Below are 24,872 nucleotides of genomic sequence, written 5' to 3'. Positions count from 1 at the left end.
CCTATGCGAGATCTGAATATTAGTTTAAATATTATTTATTTTCTGTCAGAATTTAAACATATGAAATGCTCTGCACACCTTGTAGAACTGTATTTCAAATCAATAAAATTATTATATAATAAACTAAAATCTTAATTCTGCCCAGTCAAAAACTCGATACAATTTGCAGTGCACGCTACTCTGCTTCTTGTCTGATTTTTAATAGCCAAAATATCCCCACACTACCGAATTCCTTGGACTTTTCTTCTCAACAACGTCCTCGTCTTTTGAGCCTTGGGCTGTGTCTGTTGGAGTGTCTTCTTCGGGGAAGCTGTCACTCGTGTTAACATTTTCTGTCATTTTCACGTACATAAGCACTGTGCTTACGTTTAAGCCGGCTGCATCACCTACTCTCTCTGTGTGTGTCAACCTGATGTGGCTGTAACTCTATTCCACTATTCTCATTATCACTGGCTGTTCGTGTTGTCTGCCAAAACATGGATGGAACGAGTTCTATCAACCATGCCTGATATTTCTATCGAGGAAAAGTTATTTCGTGATAATTATCGTTATCGTTTTATCGCGCAGCCCTACGCCAAATCATAAAGTTACATCAAGGCGCTTTACATATAGAGCACTCTATGAAATGATTGAAAGAGACCCGACATATCCCCCCATGAGCAAGCACCTGGTGACAGTGGCGAGGAAAAACTTCCTTTAAGAGGCAGAACTGGGCTCAGGGGTGGGGGGGGGAGTCGGGTAGAGTAGGGAGACAATGAGACCAGGAGGATTTTCATCACAGGTGATGCTGTGTGAAGACAGGTCCAGTCACATGACATCAGATGTGTTAAGGTGGAATTAGATATAATAAGCATGATAGAAACGGTCAGTCAGTCAGACGGGCGTTGGCCATTGATAACGACTGAAGCCTTTCAGTTCAGGCTGGTTGTGGGAGTCATGCAGCTGACTCTCCGATCATCAGAGATGCAGTGAACTGGTAAAAGCAAAGGTCACAGGATCAGTCTCCTTCCCCTGACTGCAATTGTCTTCATTTACTCTCTGACTGACCAAGTCTCCCAAAGAAAGAAAGAAAGAAAGAAAAAAAAACCTTGATATTCCCGAGGCCTTTGGGATGAGTCATATTAAATAAAGCCAATGCTAAAAATAGGAGCATTAAGTAACTCTGCTGATAGAACAAATAATGGCAGGGTTTGTGTAATTTAATTCACAGGACATGAATTGTTGCTTTTTATGTAATGGAGCCATAAACAGAGAAAAATATGCTTGAGTGATAATAATAGTGTTTTTAAAGACACAAATCTAGAATGATACCATAAAGGCACCCTGCGAAATACTTTTATTTTTGACCAGCTGCCCTGCTACACAGCCGTGTTTGTTTTGTGTTGCATTCTCTAATGCAGAAGAAACAGGAGCGGGTTCGGCCTCGACCTGCTGTATAGCTGAAGTGCGTTGATATAACTCTTATGATTTGGCACAATAGAAATAAATTTGATTTGATTTTGTTGTGATGTAATATTCTGCAAAAGAAAGTCTATGTAAGTGTTTTATATTATCGGTCTCAATTTCAGTAATAATGATGCAAATCAGTGAGATTGTCCAGCAAAAGGCAGGAAGAAAGGAGACAGTTAACTGGTGAAAGTGATGCAGGTTCCTTTTGGTAAACACACACACACACACACACACACACACACAAAAAAAAAGTGTAGTCACCAGTGGTTATTGTCCAGCAGAAGACGTTTTCTTCTTCTTGCCCTACTGATTTTATCTCATTGTTTTAATATTCTCATTCTTTGTCAAGCGCTGCACTTTTATTTAATCAGAGTGTCAGCGAGAATAATAACGCTGCTGCTGTTCTGGTTCCGTGTGATGGGCATGCCGCTAATTTTGGATGAATGCTTAGAAATCAAGTTTAGCTTTATAACTCGAGAGGGTGAGAGAATAAACAACAAAAAGCCAGGATGTGATGTGACTACCGGCCGAGCAAAGAAATCTGACGCTGAGCGTCTGTGAGGAAACTGTTCTGCACTACATGGATCAATAACCTCAATATCCTCCTCCATTCATGCATTAGGGCTGATGTTTGTATGAGTCGGGGAAACACAGCCTTTGGCTAGACCGGGGTAAAGAAACCGCAAACACAAGAGGCGCGCTGCCGTTCAAAGTTTTTTTGTCTTAATGTGTTTACACTTGCTTTGTGTTGCTCCCATCTGCTCAGCAGCGAGTGTGTACGTGTGCTGGAAGAAGTGGCTAGTGTGAGCTCCATGGGGAAGTGAGTGAGGAAGCTGGAGGTCAGGGCGTACAAGATGAATCTGCTCTGTTCAAAGGTCCTCTCTAGAGGGCAAACAGAGAAATGGAGAATATGATCGGCCTTCTGACAGTGTGTGTGTGTGTGTGTTTGTGCGTAAAGAATGAGCCTGAAAGGAGATATTATGTGTTTATTTGTTTACACTGCCTCCAAGGTCCCATACTTTCTTTGACAATCATTCCTCCCTTTGTTTAACTTTCGAACTCTCTCTACTTAAATTGCTCTCCTGCCCAGGGATGGAGGTGGACTAAGAACTGGACAAAGGCTTTTAACTCAGGCTGGCCCACTTAAATCTCATCTTGAGACAGCATCACGAGGCATTACGTCAATCAGATAGTGGAGCGACGCTAAATGAACTCGGATCTTTTGTACAACGATCCATGCACAAATGACATGTATGCAGTTTTTATTTATTCATTCATTCATTCATCTTCAACCACTTATCCATTTCCAGGTCGTGATGGTGCTGGAGCCAATCCCAGCTCACATTGGGTGGGGGCGGGGTCACCCTGGACAGCCCGTGACCATCTTGTTGTGGGGCAACAGCACTAACCACTATGCCGCTGGGCTGCCCTTTATTTATTTAATTGGACAGTATTCAACCTTTAATTTGATTTTATCACTGTAGAAAATGTAGCGTGTCAGATTTGAGCACACAGCTCCAGCTGACTTCAGGACAGCAGCACGACGTTACTGGCTGTTTCCTTTGTGAATGAATTCTATGGATCTGATCAGACAGTGAGAAGCTACACATGCAGAATTATGATGATGGACTAATGCAGATAAGCTTCCTGTTGTCTTCTTCCGTTTGCATATGTTGTGAAACTTGCTGGGGGTTTTATACTGGACCTACTGGGAGCTCTGGTGCTGTCCGTAGAGTTAGAGAGACTGACAGAAACAAGAAGACCATGGGTGGAGTCGTGGAAGCACGGGGCTGTGAAGGCAGCTCCACTAGGTGGATGGCTGCCGCTACACAAATTGGACCAGGGAGCAAGGGAGCAGAGAGGTAAAGGGCTTCTCATGCCTCACTCTGAGCCTCTCCTCTCATTACTCCTTCTACTCCTCGGCCTTTAGCAACAACTACAACATTGAATTCTTCTGGATAGCCTTAGGCTATCTGCAGCACACGAGATACTGAACATGCTTGCTCAAAATCTCATACAAGTCAGCTCACTTCAAAGTGTCAAAACTGCAGTCGGAAAGCGCAGTCAGCTTGAGATGAAGTGTTTTTGAGGGACCAATTCCGTATGGCATTTTCCAACGCTCCTAACTGAGCTGAGGGGAAAATGTCTCAAAACGAATAGACAAATGTCAATTGAACGTTCTGCCGAGGGCCTGTAAAAAAACAAAAACAAAAAAAACGGTCTGCTGCTACTCACTGAGTAGGGAAATCCACTGCACCCCGAGCAGTTCAAATGGTGCTGGATGAGTGTGTAATGGGGTTTCCACTCAGACAATCAATATCTGAGCTACTCTGCAATGAGATCAGCGTCTATGAGTACATCATCACAAGTCAATAATATGGCATTGATTTTCGCCTCATCAAACTATAATTCTGTTTACTGCAGACATCTGTCTTATGTGCCTGATCTATCACTACTGTTCTCACTGCAAGGTTTTTAAAGACCAGTCCCAACAGCTCCCTGTCGTTCTTCTGGAAACCTTTAAGTGTTTATTTCTGAGTTTCAAATGGCTATGTCCGCAGGAAAATGACAAATATTGGCTCATTACTTTAAGGTGATACAGCTCTCCTGTTTAAGGACCGTAATTCCTCCTATTTTTGGGAAAAGAAACTGGAAGTAAATGTGTTTCTAATAGCGGTAAATCGCTTCATGGAAACTTAATGTAATACTTTATCCAAGGCCAATAAATGTCTACAGTGTTTGTTGCACTTTAGTTCACAAACTTTCCCTCCATTTATTTCATCAAGACACCCGTGCTGAACTTTCTACCTTTTCCTCACTCTCATAAGCCCCAGTCTGCTTTCTTAGCTCACCTGAACACCAACTTCATTAAAAAGCCATGATATATTTGTAATGCCCTTTGAATCAAATCAAACCAATAAATCAATTGCTCTCCTTTGGTCTTGCTCTGTATCCAGTGGGGTCCCTTCTTACACTGCCCCTCATAGTACATAGTGAGGAATCAGCTCCACATTCATTGCGATGATCACAGAACTTTGAGTCAAGGTTAGATTAACTTCCCAAACCATGAGGAGTCTCATGTGAAGGATGCGTTTGGCCACATTACTGTTCAAATATGAATGCAATGAGTGAACAATGAATATCAAACTTTTGGGTTGAGGAGCTGTCAGTGGTTGATTTTTAGAGGGATGAGAGTTGAGATGAGTTGAGAGGTGACAAATATTTACTCGAGGATGTTTTGGTTTTACAGGCCTTTCCCCTTTGGCTTACTTTCAATGTTCTCCCTGTAGATGGTGACAAATAATAATAACAACAAAAACAATAATAATAATAATGATGATGATGATGATGATGATATTATTGTTGTTGTCGTTGTTATGATTGTTTTTATAAAGGAGTCAGGAGAATCCTTCAAACACAGCTGTGGGTTCTGCTGACGTTATTGGAGCCACAGCAGAGAGCAGAAGACCGTTTGGTCTGCACAAATTATATTTGCTTGTTCATGTTTAGCGGACCAATTGGATGCAAACACATCCCTCTTTCGAAATTGTAAAGACCAGAAACGGGGACCCTTGTGCCCAAATCGAGGCAGCATCTTGGTCAAAACACTCATTGTTCCCAACTCATTGCTGGTTTATGGTCCTGCGTTAAATCTGGTGGGATTATGACTATTTGTGTAGTCATCCAACTTTTCAGGTGAGGTTCCCAATGTTCCCACAACGGGGAGCAAGAGGAACCTTTTTCTGAGTAGTGAAGGAGGAGATGTATTTTTCCATTCATTAACCAAATATATTTTCATTTTATTTCAGCAGCATGTCTACACGTAAAGTTAGTTACGGGGAGCAATGTTAAAATGTTTCATCTAACTTGGTCCATAATAACATCAAGTTGGAGTTACTGTTGTGCTTAAAGGATTAAACTGGATAGCACTCTAATTAATCCAATTAAAGTTGTTCGACTAGTGTGTAAAATGAAATTGTGCTTGAGGCTTCGATTCTTGGTACAAGTCTCTGTCAGGCTGAATTGGGTGCAGCTTCTTGTTGTGATATGGCTAAAACTTTCAACAACTTTTTTGGACATGATGGATTTATGTCAAATAGAAATTGCATTTAGGTCAATTTTGCTGTAAAAGCAATGCTGAGGTTTCTGAAATGGGCTGCAGAAAGTGTTCTATTTTTTGTTTAGCTCTAAAGGAATTAAAAGAAATTCAAGAGAAATGTTCTCTCTCCTCCACACAGCTAGAAGGCTATGTCTAAGTAGAGGAGGAAGATTCAGAAACACAGTCCAAGGACCATTGCTGGCACAACTGCTACTAAATCATTAAGGTGAAAAATGTTCAAAAAGAAGTTTTATTCGTTTAGTTGTGCACCCCAAAAGATGCCATTTGTTCTATGTATCTATGCAGATCAGTTCTAAACTACTCCTAACCCTGACATAAAACTAAATATCAGCCTGGAGTGTCTTTGCCTGCGTCTGGTTTACAGCCGGCTGCAGGATGAAACCCTGGCAAGGCAATGACAGACCGAGGAAGCAAACTTTGCTCTGTAGTTTACAGGTCATTGGCAGCCGGTGAGGTTCAAAGCGTGAACAAACAGAGGGGACATGTGGTGCATCATCATCACCACTAACTTCACTTCTCATCATCACTTCTATGGGAGGGAGCAAGGATGGAGAGGGAATAAAAATCAGCCCCAGACTTTCCATTTAGACTGACCCACCAGACCCCATCTGGAGAGGCACCGTCACATATGGCCTTGTGTCGCAGTTTACAAATCACACAGCAAACAGAGGAGAACAGCACAGTCAAAAAGAGCAACCAGCACATTCAGTTCTGCTTGTTTTCCCCACGTTCCTACACTCGAGAAGTTAGCAGCTGGAGAGCATATTTAGGTGAATGTTTGTTCGGAGGCTTGATCCACATCATCTTGCTGTAGGTGGCTGAGTAGATCCCCAAATATCCATCCTACTGAGTCTACAGCTTGTTGTTTGTTGGAAAATGGATTGATGTGACATTGTCTTAGTCTGAAACCAGCCTGTGCTTTTTGCTGCACATCATTCATCCTCTGGCTGTCCTGTCTCTCTCTCATTCCCATTCCAAAAGCCTTTTTTTATTTATTTATTTTTTTGCTCTGCTTCATTTGGGGATCAAACCTAGGCATAAATTATCTTATCTTTTTAAAACGATTGTGTAAAATTGGAAAATAATTTAGTGGCTATTAAAATATACGAATATTAAACTCCCCAACATGAAACATTAGCTCCTTTTATAATGAAAATTATCCACGCCCATGTTGATATCAATAACCTTAACGTTAGATTGTAAAGAAATGTGTTGTGTTCACAGTGCAGGATGAAAACTGTGTTAGATAGGGAGACTTTAGTAAGAGCGATGATGCAGGCTGTCTTTGTGACTCCCTGCCCCCTACGGCTCCTTATGTACCTTAAGACATTCAAACACTAAGGCCACGTACTGACATGTTTACACATAATCACACTGTTGTCACGCAGTAAATCAGAGCAGCTACTTGAATGTAATTGCTGCTATGTTTACATTCATGACTGGTGTTGAATTGCTCCTGAAATCAACCTCTCCTTTCCTTCTGTTTTCAAGTGCATGTCTGCTCCTACTTTTGTTAGTGTGCAGCTGGATGATATTAGATATGTATATGTATGTTTGAGGAGGCAGTAAGGCAGAGGGTCAGGCCACGTGTCCTCCTGAAAGCTGCAGACTGAATGTGAGCGTACATGCAAACTACCTTGCCTTCCCCCCGGCTGTGGATGAGCAGACAGCCCTATCACACTAATTGTCTGTGACTTACACTGCCTGGGTGGATCTTAATGTACTCGCAGTGCAGCCAGCTCCTCATGACTTAAATAGGTATTAATGCACTTTCAGGTGGAGCGATTTGAGTATTCTGCAGAATGTGAGGCTGGATATGCTGGGAGACTCAATAAGGGGCTGTCTCCTCTGTTTTTAGTCAGGCTCTTTGCTTGCTGATGCGGTGTCAGAGCCGAAGATTGACTTTCCTCTTATCGTTTAAGTGAAATTGACTGTGTTTTGCTTTTGGCCATTGTAAGCTGATTGTTTTGAATTTTCTGATCATTTGTCTTGAGGCTGCAATTGTAGGCATTTCTTTTATTTAAAAAAAAAAAAAAAAAAAGAGCGAAACAACAGACTTGGATACAATTGGTTGTTCCAACAGGAAAATGATCCCAAACGTGATCCCATTAAAACTGGTTTTAGAAGAGATAAAGCAGGCCAACATTAAGCTAATGGAATGGCCTTCCCAAAGCCCTGACCTCAACCCGAATGAACATTTGTGGACAATGCTTAAAAGCCGGGTCCATGCTAGGAAACCAAGCAATTTAAATAAAGTTTACCGGTTCTGCCAAGAAGAGTGGTCAAATATCCAGCCAGAGTTATGACAGAAACTTTTGGATGGCTAAAGAAAGCGTCTGGTTGAGAAGAAACTTGCTAAGGGTCCTTTAACCCTCCGGTCATGTTCACCTGTTAAGTTATGTTCACCCCATAATTTAGTGTTCCAGGTCAAAATTGACCGGTCTGTTTTAACTGCTCTTAAATTAGCACAAAAACCATTTTTCACCACCAAATTTTTATTCAACATTCTTTAGCTGTGAGCGATGTCTCAAAGTAGTGTTTAACATGAATTTATAGAATTAGACATAAAATAACTGCAGTGAAAATACAAATAGGAACTGAAAATGTATTACAAAATGAACATGTAATGTAAAAACTAAATGGAAAACCAAAGACCAAACTCAACATGACGTGTGTGTGTGTATGTGTGACTGTGTGTGTGCTCATGTGAATTCATGCACATGAGTGGGCCTTGCAAACATAGGCATCACATTTGCAGCATCTCAGGCTTGTTTTGTTGTCTCTAGGGGCACAGAGCTCAGAGCGCTTCCTTTTCTGCCCATGTCCTTGCTGGGGGGGGGCAGCCAGGGCAGTGGCTCTGGCTTGCACACTCCTAACCAGACTGGCAGAGGCTGGAGTGCGGGGAATGTGCTGGCGCCTTTGAATAAGAGGAGTCACCAATGCTGCCCAGATCTTTATTGGACTGGAATGTCTCCTCAGGTGCCTGTTCTTCAGGTGCCTCTCCCTCTCCATCTGTTGACAGATCAGTCTCCCCAAAGTCTGGATCAAAATCTAGGTTGTCTTCCACTTCCGAGACATCCTCCTCTATGTTCTCTATGTGTTTTAAGTTGTAAATTGGTCAGATTTGACCCAAACACTACAGGAGGGTTAAGTAAATATTAGTGGGGCTGTATGTATATGTTGAACCTGTATGTATAATATCGACCATGCATGGATGAAAGAAAATCCAAAATGAATTCAAACTCGTGCACCCAAGCCTTGTTTTAAAACATCTTCATCAAGATGTATATTTTATAATCACTCCACCCCGAAAAGAGAACAGTTCAAATAAATAGTTATAATCCCAAAATTAATGACATTCATGCCCATGATGAGTGTCTGTAAACTTCTGACCACAACTGTACCTCTATAATGGAGAAGATCTCTCTTGTTTTAAGGAGAAATAATATTTACTCTACCAATATTTCACAAATGAGGCTAAAGTGTTTATCTTTGAAAATGCTTTCTATTCCCACAAAATAGTATAAGCGCACACTAACCCCCAAACCATCCACCAAATCAGCAAAACAAAGCAATCCTGGCAAAAAACAACTTTTTTTGATCCATGTGGTGAATGGATCCTGATGTGTGAAGTATGGGCTAAAACAGAAAACACCATCATTACAAAATCCTTTTTTCTTTCTCCTCCAAATGGACCAACACTCTTAAAACAAACGAACAAACAACAACAAAAAAAGACAGGAACAGCAGAAGGAGGCAAAAAGCATTTGGGATTGGAAATAAAGTAAATATTGGCTTCTTTGTGGGTCTGATGTGAAAGCACCATGAGGGAAACACTGACTCACTTTAAGATACTTGAAATACGTAAGCAAGTGTATTTTCCAAAATTTGTACTTTACCTTTTGCTAGTTCTGACTTTTTGTTCACTACACTTAAAATAACAGCAGATGCACTATGTGTCTATGAAGTAGCTCTTACTGTCAGGGAGAGCTTATCATAAATTTTCTTTTATTTACACCTTAAACTTCATCACAGGAGAAAAATCACAGCCAACTCGTCCACTGTCAGTCACATCGAGCTGCTGCATATGCAAACAGCTCAGTTTGCATGTGGCAGCGTCCGAACGAAGGCTAAATTGGATGAAGAAGAGGCAGGAGCATCTTCAGCAGAGCACCAAATCCTTATCCACAGTCCATGTTTGAAATATTAGAAACTATCCTTTACTTTTAAAAGTTTGCTGTGTTTTTCATGACCGAATTTCAAAAGTTCCTAAACTTATTTCATTTGTCTTGGAACTCATCTTTGACCAGGAAGATCTGCAGTTTGACTAAAGTAGTGGATTGTTCACTTTCCCATTCAAAAGAAAGAAATATGACTTTTGGTCGTGAACAAACTTCACGGCAAAAGAAAAATGGATATTTCTCCACTGTTATCAACTGTTACCCTGTTTTTTTTTATCTTTCTCCAAACATCCTACAAAACCTAAAGATAACCTCTGAGAAATTTTGACCTTGCGGCACATTGGTGAGATAAAATCAATGCAGAAATCATTGCTTCGCTCATCTGGCAGAAGAGATTGGCAGAATGAATTTAGTATGTCCCCCATTGACCAACATCCCCGCTGTCCCTGATATCCCTGATATCCTTCTTTAATCTTTGCACTTTAGGTCTGTATGACTGCTGAGCTCGTCACAGAACCAGTACACTGCGGATTAAGAAGTACAACACTTTTTTACAACACTTCTCCTGTTTTAATAGCAGTAATTGAACATCTCGTTCACTTCTCAAGTAATCTCCCCTCATGAAAAGATAAACATAGTCTTTGTAAATGAATGGAGACCCCGCGTGCCGCCTCTTTCTAAGATTTTTCTACCTCCGTCTGGGCCCAGATCGCTCATGTGATTAATTGCTGAATGTACCCGAGCTTTAATTATGTATTTGTAACGATTGTGTAAAACTTCAGCATCTGAGATGTCTGCAAGAAATAATGATTCATGTTGCAATTCTCATTTTTATTTTCTGTCTCTTCATTACTGTTGCCCCCCCCCAATGGTTTTGTAGTCAAATGTTCAAGCTTACTCTCTTTGCCTTTACAGCTGCTTTTTTTTTTTTAAATCAAATATATTGTTACCCTGAAATGAAAGAGGCCAAATCTTAAGTAAAAATTAGGAAATGTCTCGGGTTAATGTCACGAGGTACGGTGTTAATAGTATAAAGCAGTATTTAAGCAGAAGCAGTGCTGCACTAAAGCCTCACTTTGCCCTTGAGCATCCTCAAGAAACTTCAACCATTTCTAAAGCGCAGGACATCTAGAGACAAGAAAAAAAAAGCATAAAGAACTCTCTCTTCCAAATAATTAAAATGAATATTTTTACAAAGCTGCAGCACGTCATCATAACGGTTAGCGCTGTTGCCTCACAGCAAAATGGTTTTGGACTTAATAATGAAGGAGCCATGGTTGTGCGGCGGGGAGTGCTCATTGGGCCTGGGGCCTTCCTGTGTGGCATCTTCTCCCCGTGCCTGCGTGGGTTTCCTCCGGTTAACTGGTGACTCTAAAGCAGAGGTCTCCAGCTCCGGTCCTGGAGGACCACTGTCCTGCATGTTTTAGATGTTTTAGATGTCAAACGATCAGCTCGTCATCGAGCTTTGCTGAAGTCTGATCAGGAGTCTCTCATTTGAATCGGCTGTGTTGGAGCAGGAAACAGTGGCCCCTCCAGGTCTGAGTGTGAGTGTGAGTGGTTGTTTGTCTCTGTCTGTCTCTGTGTGTTGGCCCTGAGGTGGACTGGCGACCTCGCCCAATGTGAGCTGGGATTGGCTCCAGCTGAAGATGAATGAATGAATTTTTACAAAGCCAATGCGAAGGGTGCCCAAAGACAAGAAACAGACAAGACAAACTAAAGTATCCTTTATGATCATTGGAACAGCCTATCAATCTCACAGACAGAAAAGCCAAACAGCTACTGTATAGATGATTCTTTTATATGTTTGTTGAGGAACTGAAACATATATAAATTTTGAAGGTTGGAATTTGTTACGTTACACATACAAGACCAATGAGCTTAGCAGGAAAAAGCACATCCCTCTCTGCAGGATAAAAAATGACAACACAATAGTGAGATAGAAAAAAACCTCATGAAAGAGAAGACAGTTAAACAGAGACGGATGTTTTGAGTCAATATATTTTCAGGTAATTTTCAATACCTCACCCAACCCAACCCAAGGGACGTTACAAGAGATGTTCTTGAACTGAGAATTCATGACTTAGAGTAAAAAGAAACTGTAAAGACAAAGACAAACACCTGAGTAAGGATGACAAGAACACCAACAGTAAGCTCAACTTGACATGAATGCAAACAACAACAGCAGGCCCTGAATGGCATTTCATTTTCAACTCTCAACATACTGTGATATAATTTTCCATTTGTCATGTTTATAAAATATATATTTCTCTTGCAGTGAAATTAGAGCCTGACTATATGCCATTGTTTGTTATTGTGTTAATTATGACTCAGACAACATAGACCGTCCCTCCATGAATTGGACTTAGAAATAGATGCATCAAACCTGTTTTTTTTTTACAAAAAGAAAGAAGCAGGAATAGATTATGAGACACTCAAAATTGCCAGTTGCAGAAAAAGAGATGGGGATTTCAAAGTCAAACTGTGCATAGAAGCAAATTCTGAATGCAGAACAGCGGCGCTGGGAGTAGGAATTGAAAACACAAGGAGAAGGTGAGGACGAGTAAGTGGAGAGAGAATGGTATTTGCACACAACCACAAACAAGTGGGAGTGTTCCCTGAGTTTCAAACCAGTATTCCAGCTACACAAAGACCTGAGGAGGGCTATCTTAGTCGTCATTTCTGTTGTCAACAAAGCTCACTGTGATTTGATGTGGAATCTAGCTGTGCTGTTCCTTAGCTTGTCACAAACCCAGAGGGGCGCCGTCGGGGCTGCCACTCGGTCAGATCTGCCAGTCACCCAGTGAGTCCAATCAACAGCATGCATCTGCACAACTCTAAGCCTTTTGTTTGTGCAGGACCAAGTCCAGCTCACGTTATCAAAAGTTGCTGTATTTGGATATATCATTTTGAAGATCCGATCTTTGCTAAGTCTGCTTTTTAGGGTCAAGACACTGAAGCAACGGCACTTTCTTAATAAAAACCAAGACAAATCCACCCAATGGAAAAACTAAGAATGATACAAATCACAACTTCCAGTCATGACTTTCATAGCAAAATCAGAGCAGAAACAGGGTCAGATCATGATTCAGGTAGTTGATGATTGACAATACAAGACCCTATAATAGGTTAGAAATACATGAAGAACTAAAGTGGATTCTTCTTTCTGCACTGATGATTCTCACACAAAAGCACATTTTTCTCCTTTTTGCTACCCTTCTTTTGTACTCACAATTCAAACATTTGGAGAGCGGTGACCTTAAAAAAGTCTCTGCTGCTACTTAAATTTCTGAGTGAGGAACGCTTAACCGATGGAGCAAAATTGAAATGACTACCAAAGCCCCTGGAGCATTGATCTCAATTTCTGCAGGCTTGGGTAAACAGCACCTCGTAAGCCTACAAATCAAGTAATTAACACTTAAAACAGAACAGAGCCTCAGCAGGATCAAGGGCGGGTGATGCATTGAATATGAGCCAAACGACAAGTTCAAGCTGAGATACTGTGGAGTAGCAGTGAGAGAGGGAGAAGGAGGGATGATCATTTGAACTGTATGTGGTCTCAGAGTGGGGAGGAGGTGAACCTTTGAACCACTAATGAGACAAACAGAAATGGCCGACAACAGTGGCCAGCAGCTGCTGTCCCTTCTCATGCTGGCTTGTGCTTGGCCTCCACTTTTCTAGTCTTTTCCACTCCTCACTTGTTTTTCTTTTCAGATCTTATTTAGATCTCTGTTCTGTTTTCTTCTTTTGTACATCATGCTGCCTTTTACTGTTCAGTTTTATTGTCTTCAATTAAAAAAGGGAAACCAGTCACTGTACTGACAACCCATTCTCTGCGTACGGCTGTGCCCGAGGCACTTTCTCAGAGCAGGATCCTTCAGGAGGACAAACAGACACCAGTGTGTTGCTCTCTATTCACCCACAGGCAAGGAGAGGTGTAGTTGAGTAGAGCTGCAGAAGTTCGCAGATACAGTCCTGACCTACGAGTCCTCCCATACTTCCAGACTTTTCGAGACTGTTTGGTCCATGACTGCCTTTAGGCAATACTATACAGCTTATTACAATATGAGCATGAGTGTGTTTATTTTGTTTTTCATAGATTCCCAAAAAATGTGTTAATTTGTTTTACAGTGGCTTCAGAAAGTGCTATCACCCCTTACAGTAACTTTGTGCACACTCTGTGAGGTAGATGTAGTGCTAATGGATGAAATTGCCATTTTTATCAGAATCAGGATTATGATACGCACGCACGTAAATAAAACATAAGATATGTGATGTACAAAAGAAAAAATTATATAAAGTGGGTTATACGGGTTAGAAATCAAAATATAACAGTGCAGTATAACCAGATCAGCATTAAATTATGATCGTTCTTTATCTATCTAAATTCAAAAGCTCGAAACTTGTGTCATGTATCATTTATCATGTGTCCTGGTGTGTAGAAGGATCTAGAACATCACTGGAGTCCACCAGTGGCAAACTGAATTGATTATTCAAATAAATAATTTGATAATTTTAAATAATTTTGTAATGTAGATGTAATGTTCATAATATAGTATGTGATGTTTGCAGCTGTAATGTGTATACGTTTTTTTTTTTTTTAAATGCAGCAAAAATAATAGACATTTGATCACAAGTGGTACAATCTCACTGCCTCTGTCTCCTGTATCGATATAAAGAATGCCATTGTGGTGCTGGGGTGAGTGCTCAATGTGCCTGTGGCCTGTCTGTGTGGGCTTTGTTTGTTCTCCACATGCCTTCGTGGGCTCCCTCCAGTTACTCCGGCTTCCTCCCACACTCCAAAGACATGTAGATTCAGGTTAATTGGTGGCTGTAAATTGCCCGTAGGTGTGAAAGGTTATTTGAATCCCTCTGCCGCTATATGACGGCCCTGTGATAGACTGGCAGCGTATCCATGGGGGACCCCACCCGCCCATATTTTATGATGGTGATTGAGCCATCTGTCTCTTGATTCTATGAATCAACTATCAGATTATTTAATTATTATTTCTTTTTTTTTTTTAGCCTTTCCAAATGCAGAGTTTACTGTGTTGGTGTACACAGCTGTGAAGTGCTTGCTTAAAAAAAATGGCAAAAACAATACAGACATTTTATCACAAGTGAAATTGACTGATTGCAGTTTGGGAAGCATGACTGCTGCAAAAACAAACTATGTGCTTTTTTGAAAATAGTTATAGGAGATAAAATATGGAGGATGAGCCCCAGGTTGACAGAGTAATGAGGTCACTCTTGATCCTGATTCAGTTCCTCTTTTGAACTGTGCAACCTCAAACACAAACAAAATCAAAAGGAATCAATTCCTCGTTAGTGTGTGTGTAACATGCAGTAGATGCAATAGGTACCTATTAGTGCGATGAAGCAGATACAGATGGCGAAGAGGGAGCTGAAGCTCAGGCCCACATCCTCCCTGTAGATGGCCAGTGGCGTCTCACAGTGGCGCCCTCTGTAGCCCTCCGGGCAGTGGCAGGTGAATTTGGACGGCGACTGAGCCACGCAGGTTCCCCGATGACAAGGCCGTGTGGCGCAGAGTGTGTATACACAGGACTTTCTGGACCCATTCACACGGATCATGTGGCCAGGAGGACATCTGCAGAGACGGTTTGGACGGGGACAAAAGGGAAACAAAGTCATAAATTAAATGTAAATTGAGATGACTTGGATGCCCATTGCACCAGATTTGATTAGATTCATGTGTAATAATCCCACTGAGGAACTGTGTCATTATAGAAGCAGTAACAGGCACATCAAAGTAATAATAGCAACAAAAAAACAAAAACCAACAAAAGAACACAGCACGTCAGTGGAAACAGTGGAACCAAAGGGATAAAACAAATCATACTAGACAGTTAAAGCATCACAAGGCACAGTGAAGAAAAACATGAATTTACAATATAAAACAATGTGTGAATTAACATCGTTCATAACCATTTCCACTGCAAAATCCATCAATTATTGTGCTTTAATCAATGGTCTCACACAGATGTCCACCTCAATTGAGAATGAATCAGAGGAGATGAGAACGCTGACTGTGGCAGTGGCAGCAACTAGGATGATTTTATGCAGACAAGGGCACATTTTCTGCCTCACTTCAGAAAGCACCACGATAATTAAAAGCTCATTTGGGTGTAACAGCTCAAACAAACATTTTATGAGCCCATTAATTCAGTATCCCATTCAGTGTGCATAGAGCAGCTCTAGGCTGTACATTTTGATGACATCAGAGATGAAACTTGCCTCCGGTCTCTGGAGATTTGTTCATGCTTATAAATATTGACTCAACTTTACTATGAAACAGCAGCATTAAACTGAAAATGGCACAGTCATTTATCTCATAATTATTCCTCTTCCTCTTCCCATTGAACTCAGACTACAATGATAACTTACTGCATCTTCTGCTTTGTGAATTATGTTGATGTGCATTCACATTTCAAAGGTTTGACACTTTGGATCGGTAAGCAGCATTTTACTCTTGACATTTCTGCTGACATGTGTTGTCTAATAGCAGTCGATTTTAGGTCTTTGAAATCATTCTCATTATCTTTGGTGTAACTTGTATAACTGAAATGTTACAGCACGGCAGCGTGGTGGTTATTGCTGTTGCCCCTGGGCTCGATTTCCGGACCTGGGGCCTTTCTGTGTGGCGTTTGCAGGTTCTCCGTCGTCCCACCATCCAAAGACATGTTTATTTATGCGGATTGATAACTCTAAATTGCCTGTGGGTGTTAGTGTGAGTGGTTCTTTGTCTTTGCATGTTGAATTGGACCGGCGACCTGTCCAGGGTGACCCCGCCCTCGCCTGGTGTGAGCTGGGATTGGCTCCAGCACCCCTGTGACCCGAAAACGGATAAGCGGTAGAAGATAAATGAATGGTTTCGATGGTGCGATGAGTCAGCTCCGGCCCTCCTATATAATATATATAACACTTGCACAAGAATGCATGTGCACACATGAGGGCTTTGGTGATTTGATGCACGTTTTTGCAACAGAATATTAACGTTCCATCTAAAGTGATGCATAAGAAATAAATGACATTAAGCAGTGTTTCTTGAGTTTCATCGGACCAAAGGCCCAAATAAACACCAGGAAAAAAATGACCAGACCGTCAAACTCCTGAAACATCCTCAAAATCAGCGGGGACTTGTAAGTCATTAGTATGGTGGTGAGCTTTGAGCAGAAGACGTAAATTATCAATCACCTGTTATGTCGGCGGATTCATTTGATCTGCCTTTAATGGACCCCTCTCCTAAACTACGGGTGCATCATCTGATCCATTGTTCATTCAGCCCAAGTGTGAGCTTTGCCCACATTTAGTTTCAAATATCTGGCTTAAATCATAAAATCATAAACCATAAACTGCCAGCTGGCACAGCTAGGCTGACGTCCAATGAAAACTGCAACTGCATAACAGCCAAATCAAATAATAATATTTGAAAATCTGAGTTCTGAGTTAAATTAACTTGCAAACAGTATATGTATCTCACCTGTTGTTAAACTCCATGTGCACCCAGAAAGTTTAAGACATTATTTTATATTTTAACAAATGTATTCACATTCTTTTGTGGCTGCTGCTGGTACACAGAACATACGATACAGACCGATTTAGAGTGTGCAGGAATAAAAACATATTTAGTAAATATTCTTCTGACCAGCATTTGTTTCAGCAGAGCAGCTAAACCTTGTTTAAATGGTCAGTTGAAAGCTTCTGCCATCTTGGAGTCAATGGAACAAGCTTCAAACAGAGCACCATTGTATATTCAGCATATGAAGCTGCTATGACTAATAGGCGTCTCTGTGCTGTGCACATGCAGCAGACAAATTAGTACTCATGTGGGGTTGTGTTTCTGACCAACACAGTAACAAATACAAATCCTGGCTCATTATTGCTAATATTAATTCCACCAACTCGTGAGAAAAATATCCGACTGTTGAAACACTGCACTATGCTTGGCAGCTAACTCGGAGTATTGAATGCTGTCAGTGCTGGTCAGGCAGTGCACGGTGGAGTTATTCACAAGTCCTCTTCGGAAAACAGCATCTCTGCTGCTGCCAGTAATGGAGTTGTTGAATGCAGTGAGTCTGAAAGTGGTGTACCTGAAGAAAAGCTCAATAATAGAAAAAAATTCCTTCTCTCTATCTGCAGAGGAACTGATTTTAGGGCTTTAATGATTGCCTATGCAGCATCATTTCAGCGCACCCATGAGAGCCATCTACTTTGCTGATTTCAGATAAGAACCAAAGCTCATTGTGGTTTTACTTTAGCAATAGCAGCAGGTACGAAAATTGAGACAATGGAGAAAAGCGAAGTTAGGATGGATCAGCCTGACTTTGGTGTATATTCCACCTACAAAAGTCAGAGTCGCTTGTTGATAATCCACAAAGAACACCTGGAAGTAAGAAACAGCGTTGTTTGTTTGTGCAGCTGTAACTACCTCTGATATTAGAGTGCGGTAATATTTTAGCAGAATCCTATTTGGGCTCAACAACAAGCTCAAATGGGCAATGTGTAAGCTCCAACCATCGTGTTGATGAGACAAAAGGCTCTAACATTCCCTCTGAGAAACAAAAGATCTTCAGGACAAATTGGTCTCTAACCCATCAACGAACATAATTTTAACAAAGCACTAGCCTGCCATGAACTGCAACCAAGACTAAAATCAAAATGAAATAGAGGTCCCTCTTAAACTTTAACTTAAAAAAAAAAATCACTATCATTATTGTAAACAAATGCACAGTTTTTAAATTGTTTTTGGCTCACTGAATACTCTAGGGTAAAAAGCTAGCTGGAGTTGGTAAACTTTACCAAATCAAAGAAAGCTTGACCAGAGCTATGATTGAAACTGTAATAGTTACAGTTTATAGTCACATTGTGCCTCCCAAAGACTGGATGAGTCCAAAGGGTGTTTTTTTTTTTTTTTTTGGCCAAATGTAACACACAGTATAAAACAATGCTCCTCAGTCTTTGAAGTAGGTTTGGGGTACAAGATAATGACATAGTTAGTTGTAAGTTTAAGTTGAGCCTTTAACGCCATCAGCTCATCCATTTAATCAACAAAGTTCTGTGACTCAGCCTGGACACTCACACCAGCAGACCCCAGTATGTCGGACTTGGAAACCACACCTCCTCCACCCCCCACAGCAGAGACTCTTCTACCTACAAACATTAACTTGAACCGGAGTCCCCCAGTGTCTCCACTTAAATTTCTGTAAACGCACAATTGACAGTGTTGCACTCTGGCACTCCAGCCGCACAGTTGCAGACAGAACACACAGCGGATCACTGAAACTGCCGAAAGGATCATGGGCGCCAATCTCCCAAGGCTGGAGGATATATACTCCAGGCAGCAACTGAAGAGGGCAGAAATAATAGAGAATACTGCACACACACTGGCCACTGCATGGACACCCTTCCCTCTAACAGGCTAAAGGTCATGAAGGCACAGACAAACAAGCTGAAAAACAACTTTCCCCCGGGGCTATGAATATACTGCTGAAAGGCTGAAATACACTTGCACTCCACGCTTTGATTCACACTTTGCATTTTTATGATTTTTCTCGTTTTCTAGTCTTATGGTTCTTGTTATTCTTAATAGTTGCTGATGCTACTATTTTATTGTATCTCATGTATTTATGTATTTTATAACCCCATTTTGTTGTGTAGGAATATGCAATGACAATACTATCTATTTTTCTTTTTGACAGCGTATCCTGAGAATGATCAAACAGGAGCCTGCACTCACTGCTCACTAATCATCCTGCAGGGTTTGGGTCATGTTTTGAGAAATGGCGAGGTGAAAAAGTAAGTTGGATAAGGATGGAGGAGGCTGTCTCTGATTGTGCATGTTAGGGTCTGTGAGCGTATGTGAATAAGTCGTGGCTGTGTGGCATAGTTACCGGAGTTTTAAAGGAACTAAGCATGAGCAGGCAAGACGAGATTCATACAGACTAAGAAATGCAGAAGGGGAATGCAAGAATGAGAGCTATTGCGAGAAAATAAATAAATAAATAAATAACTATTTGGTGGATTGAAGATGTGGGTGAGTGGACCAGAGGAGGTGAAAAGAAAAAGAAAGGCAAATCAAAAGTTGGGTGGCAGCAGAGAATGAATGGAGGCTGATGTTTCCAGTGGCAGAAAAAGTGCTGAGATTAGTGCATGTGGCTAAGAGCAGCCGATGTTTGAATCAGTCTGTGTCACATGAGAGGGTTGTTAGTTTTCTGCACCTTTTCATTGCGGAACATTTCCCATTTCCCACTGACAAGCAAAACCTCATACAGAAATCCATTTTATTAATGCACGAGAAATGTTGATCAAGCAAATTGTGAATCCCATCAGGGTCTGTGAAAATGATTTATTTTCACCGCCAACACTTTAGCGGTCTAGTTAAGTGACAGAGCAGGTTGTGTTCACTCTTGAATTCATTTTTTCTTTTCAAGGAAAAAGTGGCTGTTGGTGAGCACACCGGGTCCTATGAGGTTTCCACTTTTGTAAGTCCCTCTGAAGTCTCATTTAGGTTTATAAAAACAGAAAAAAAAGGTCAGAAGTCGATCCCAGCTAAACTTTTGCCACAGTATACTCTGGAGTCAGCCAGCAATTCATGAGCCAATCTTGTTTATCTCACAAATACTGATGCAGAGAAGAATAAAGGTATTGCTGCTGTCACTACTTCAGTTCATCAACAGGAGTTTCTCATGCTTTAAAACTGGACAATAACATAACCTGATATAACTGAAATAACCGAACCTCATCAGGCTTCATCCTTCAATACAACATTTCCATCAATATTTTGTGTTTGGAAATTTATCAGGACAAATGTGCCTATCTAGTGGACCGGTGTACCTGCAGACATGCAGTTGTTTGATTGCTCAAAAGCACAATTACTGCCCTGCAATTGTGTCCCTCCACCAACCAGCTTAGTTGTAGAAAACACAGTATAAATCAGTAAATGTGTGATAGTAAGTAATAGAATAATTTGGATTAACATTATGGCATCACAGTGACGTTGCCCTTTGATTCTTTTGGACATGAAATGTCATTTTATCCTGAGACCTCTCTTGGATTACTTGTGTCATAATATTTGTATGGGTTTATGAGTCCAGGTAAACTCCTGTGGTGTTATGGTGTTGGATATCGGACCGACCCTGGCTGTCGCTTGGACATGTTTGATATGACACCATATTCCTCCTTCAACCAGCGTGGCACTTGGATAAATCGATTAAAAAAACTGATCGGTGACGCACAAACAAATTAATTTCTTTGTATATACAGTAACATGCATGGCCCTCAAAATCAGTAAGAATCAAGAAGAATAAGATGAGGAAGAGCTCAGATGAGGAAGAAACCTGTTGATTTGCAATATAATCTCACTACTTTTTACAACCAGTGGAGTTACCCCCTGGTGGTCAGTTGATTGAATGCTAGATTGAGATTTAAGGCTCTCCGTCATTGGCTTCACTTTACTGCCCTGTGTAAAGTCTGTGAACATGAGAAGGTTTTGAATAACTATCAGATTTTTGTAAATAAGTCCCTTGTGTCACTGCCGCTAAAAGTGCTCAGTGAAAAGCTTCTATATAACTTTTTTTTAAATCTGTTTTTCCCTGGTAGGTGCATGGTTACCACATTTCCCGGCCAACACCTTATGTACATGTGAGAAAATGCTGTTTGGGCCACAAAATGGTTGGTAGGAGATTTGCTCAGCCTCAAAAGCTAAAGGTTGCTATTTCCCATCTTCTCAGGCAGTTCAGGGTAAGGGTTATTTTCAAATACATTTGCCTGACCCAAAACAAAAATAATACAGAGGTCAAAAGCTTGAAGATAGCTTCAGAGGTTGAGTGTGCTGTGTGTGACCTCATGCCTTTGTATCAATGCGATGTGTGTGTGTATGAATGCGGAACAGCCAAATGCAATCCTGCTTTCCATCGTGTGTGAATGGGATTGAATGTGCGTACCTGCATTCGTGCACTCTCCACAAGTCAACACAGGTGAAAGGCGGGCTACATTGGTTTCTTTTGCAGGAGTCAGATGAGCACCCAAGGGAGAGGCCTTGAATGCTGACCTGGGACACCCCATCTCGTAGCTGGCTGTCCAGCGGCATGTAGCGCCCGTTGAGTCGTAAGTCCCTCATGCAGCCTGTAAAAGGAAAAATGGAAAGCAGAATTCAGCTGCTGTTACCTACATTTTCCTACACAGAAGCTAAATTTAATTGCACAGAGTCTCATGTGCCCAGTGAGCAAATCAACAACATGTCCCTGATAGATTACTTGATTCACTTCTAACACTAGAAGTGTTTTAAGACCCAGACTGCTGTCACATTCATTACTAACCAAGGCTGAGCAAAAACACATATTGTGAATGGAAACGGTGGCACTGAGACCCTCTTGCTGCAATGGCGTCATTGCAGCATCTATTTCCATTCACACTTTTGTGAAATACACTAAATGCAAAATTGGCATGCATGTAGGATGTCACATTTTGTGCTGTTTACACATGTCACTGCTCTGCTAAATGCCTGAGACACTCATCAAAGTGGGGTAAACATATCTGAAAGGCTATTTGCAAAAGGCGGCAACCAGAAAAGACAATGTTCAGCCAGAGAAACAGTGGAAATAAAGGGAAAATGCTTTCAATAGGAACAACCCCCAACTGAGTCTGATCCGGGTGGTTATATTTAAAAATTGCTCCTGTTCATACATTTTGGATATCACTTTTTATAATGTGTTGTATAGCATGGTCTGAAGATCGAGTGATTTAATTGTCATGACTTTGCTTAAAAAAAAAAAAAAAATCTTTCATCTATCCACTGTAAACATCACATATACAAGACTTCCCCACCACAACTGAACTTTCCACAGTATATTCAGCAGATTATTATACAAATGTGAAACTGATTTGTAGTGTCTACACTCTCACCTTGTCCTACCCCAAAAGAAGACCACAATCTTAGAATTGCAGGTAGTTTGTAATGACTTTATTGACAGAGAACGACCAGTGGTGAATTCTTAATTTTGAAAGTGATGACTTAGTAATCATTTAATTGTCTCTGCCAGCAATTACTATTTTGTTTTTCTTAATCTTGATGTTTCCACTGATATTTGAAAAATAATAATAATAATAACCATTATTATTATTGTTATATAGAATGTCTTTTGAACCAGCTGACGTATACACGTTTCCGGCCCCTCCTCTCTTTGTTGGTGTCTTATGCAAGAACCAATTGAACAATTACCACAAACTGTATATTGCAACTGATTCCACTGACCTCAGTTGGGCCTAGTCAGCTTGTCTGGTAAATGAATTCTCTCAGACTGGCTGTAAATTGTAGCCTCAGAACAAACAATCATTGAGTGTGTGTTTGAGCCCCCTGAGTGAGTTGATTCATATGAGGAAGGAGAGCTGCTGTTTTTTTAGCAAGCAATTTTGAATAAATAGTTTGAGAAATAAGCTCATTCTCTTTTTGTAATAATAATAATAATTATTATGATTATATATTTGTGTTTTGATCACATTATCCATCATAGGTTTCAAAATAAACAGGTTTCAAAATTTCTGTTATGCATATGCACACGTGTGCCCGCACGCGCACGCACACACGCACACACGCACACACGCACACACACACACACACACACACACACACACACACACGGGAGAATGTATAATCAGAGTTTCCAAGCACATGTTGAGGTATAAGTGGGGCTTCAAAGCTATATGGGAAGCAGCAGCCAATGATAGTCTTCAGTCGAGTGCTTTTTCAGAACACCGTCACAACAGTCATTTCATGCATGGTGCAGGAAGAAGTCGATGCCGTGCCCGATTATCTGAATAAGATAACGGCATCATCTGCATGAACTCCATCTTTCCAGTATGAATCATTAATGCTCACACCAATGTGCCCACATTACGTTCTAAATGAGTAATACAGTCAAACAATTTGCTTATTGTTCGTTATATTTACTGGTCAAGGAAAATTTCTTACTAATCTAATTTAACAACTTTCCCGTATTCTCATGTTGTAAAAGAACAAACAAACCCAAAAAAAAAAAAATAAACAAACTGCACTATCCTTTAATTGTGATGAATTGTACTGAATTGAATATTCAAACAGCAACTCAAAAATAAATGACATTAACGTTAAATGAAGCCTGGCTGCACATACACACTCCCAAAAAGCTGTTTAAGCTTGTGGTCCGCACAAAACTCTCAGACCCCGAATACATGGTAAAGCAAACCTGCAAACACATACACATTCCCCGCCATCATCTATCAAGGCTGCCTCCTTTGAAGGAAAATGCTTTTAAAGTACACTTAACAAACACATGCATTGACTTTTACTGCCCGAGGCACAGCTGTCTACACCTCTTACTGTCCTACTGTCTAACTCCTGGAAGCTCTCTCTCACTTCATATCTGTGTCTCTCTATAGATCTGACCTCCTCTTTTCACTGTTACCATACAGCCTTCTGTCTATTTCTGGTTTCTTCCCATCCTTCTCCACAGACTCTTGAATCTTTTGAACCAGCTGACATTCGTATACACGTTTCCGGCCCCTCCTCTCTTTGTTGGTGTCTTATGCAAGAACCAATTGAACAATTACCACAAACTGTATATTGCAACTGATTCCACTGACCTCAGTTGGGCCTAGTCAGCTTGTCTGGTAAATGAATTCTCTCAGACTGGCTGTAAATTGTAGCCTCAGAACAAATAATCATTGAGTGCGTGTTTGAGCCCCCTGAGTGAGTTTATTCATATGAGGAAGGGGAGCTGTTGTTTTTTTTAGCAAGCAATTTTGAATAAATAGTTTGAGAAATAAGCTCATTCTCTTTTTGCAGTAAATAAGTATCTAAATAGCCATTATTAGTTTAGTTGAACCCAGTTGCTCAGTTTTGCGTACTCAGTATTACAAAGGAAATTAATCAAGGCTTAGCTGAAACCTCAGTGAGCAGTGATGGAGTCTGCCTGTGCTTACAGGCTTTAACAAGAAAAAACAAAACAAAACAAAAAAAAAAATCTGAGCGACCAATCTATTACACAAAAGCTTGATAACGCTGCAGAAGAGCCCATGAATACCTGGTCCTCATTTGTTGCAAGCAAATGCCACAAAGCAACAGATAT

General features: G+C 40.8%; 1 protein-coding gene across 1 annotated transcript in view; it reads right to left on the bottom strand.

The window, feature by feature from the left end:
- The window catches only part of LOC115041216 (neural-cadherin), a 277,317-nt gene that overhangs the window by 5,160 nt on the left and 247,285 nt on the right, over positions 1-24,872 (bottom strand). The window contains exons 34-35 of the mRNA XM_029498542.1: positions 21,711-21,891; positions 15,111-15,355 (exon numbers count right to left, since the gene is read on the bottom strand). Coding sequence (XP_029354402.1) covers positions 15,111-15,355; positions 21,711-21,891 — 426 coding nt within the window. The remainder of the gene's footprint in view (positions 1-15,110; positions 15,356-21,710; positions 21,892-24,872) is intronic.

Source organism: Echeneis naucrates, chromosome 3 (genome assembly GCF_900963305.1).
Source record: "Echeneis naucrates chromosome 3, fEcheNa1.1, whole genome shotgun sequence".
In the NCBI taxonomy this organism is placed as follows: domain Eukaryota; kingdom Metazoa; phylum Chordata; class Actinopteri; order Carangiformes; family Echeneidae; genus Echeneis; species Echeneis naucrates.
The sequence above is the reverse complement of the archived record's forward strand: the minus strand, read 5'-3'. Positions and strand labels throughout refer to the sequence as shown.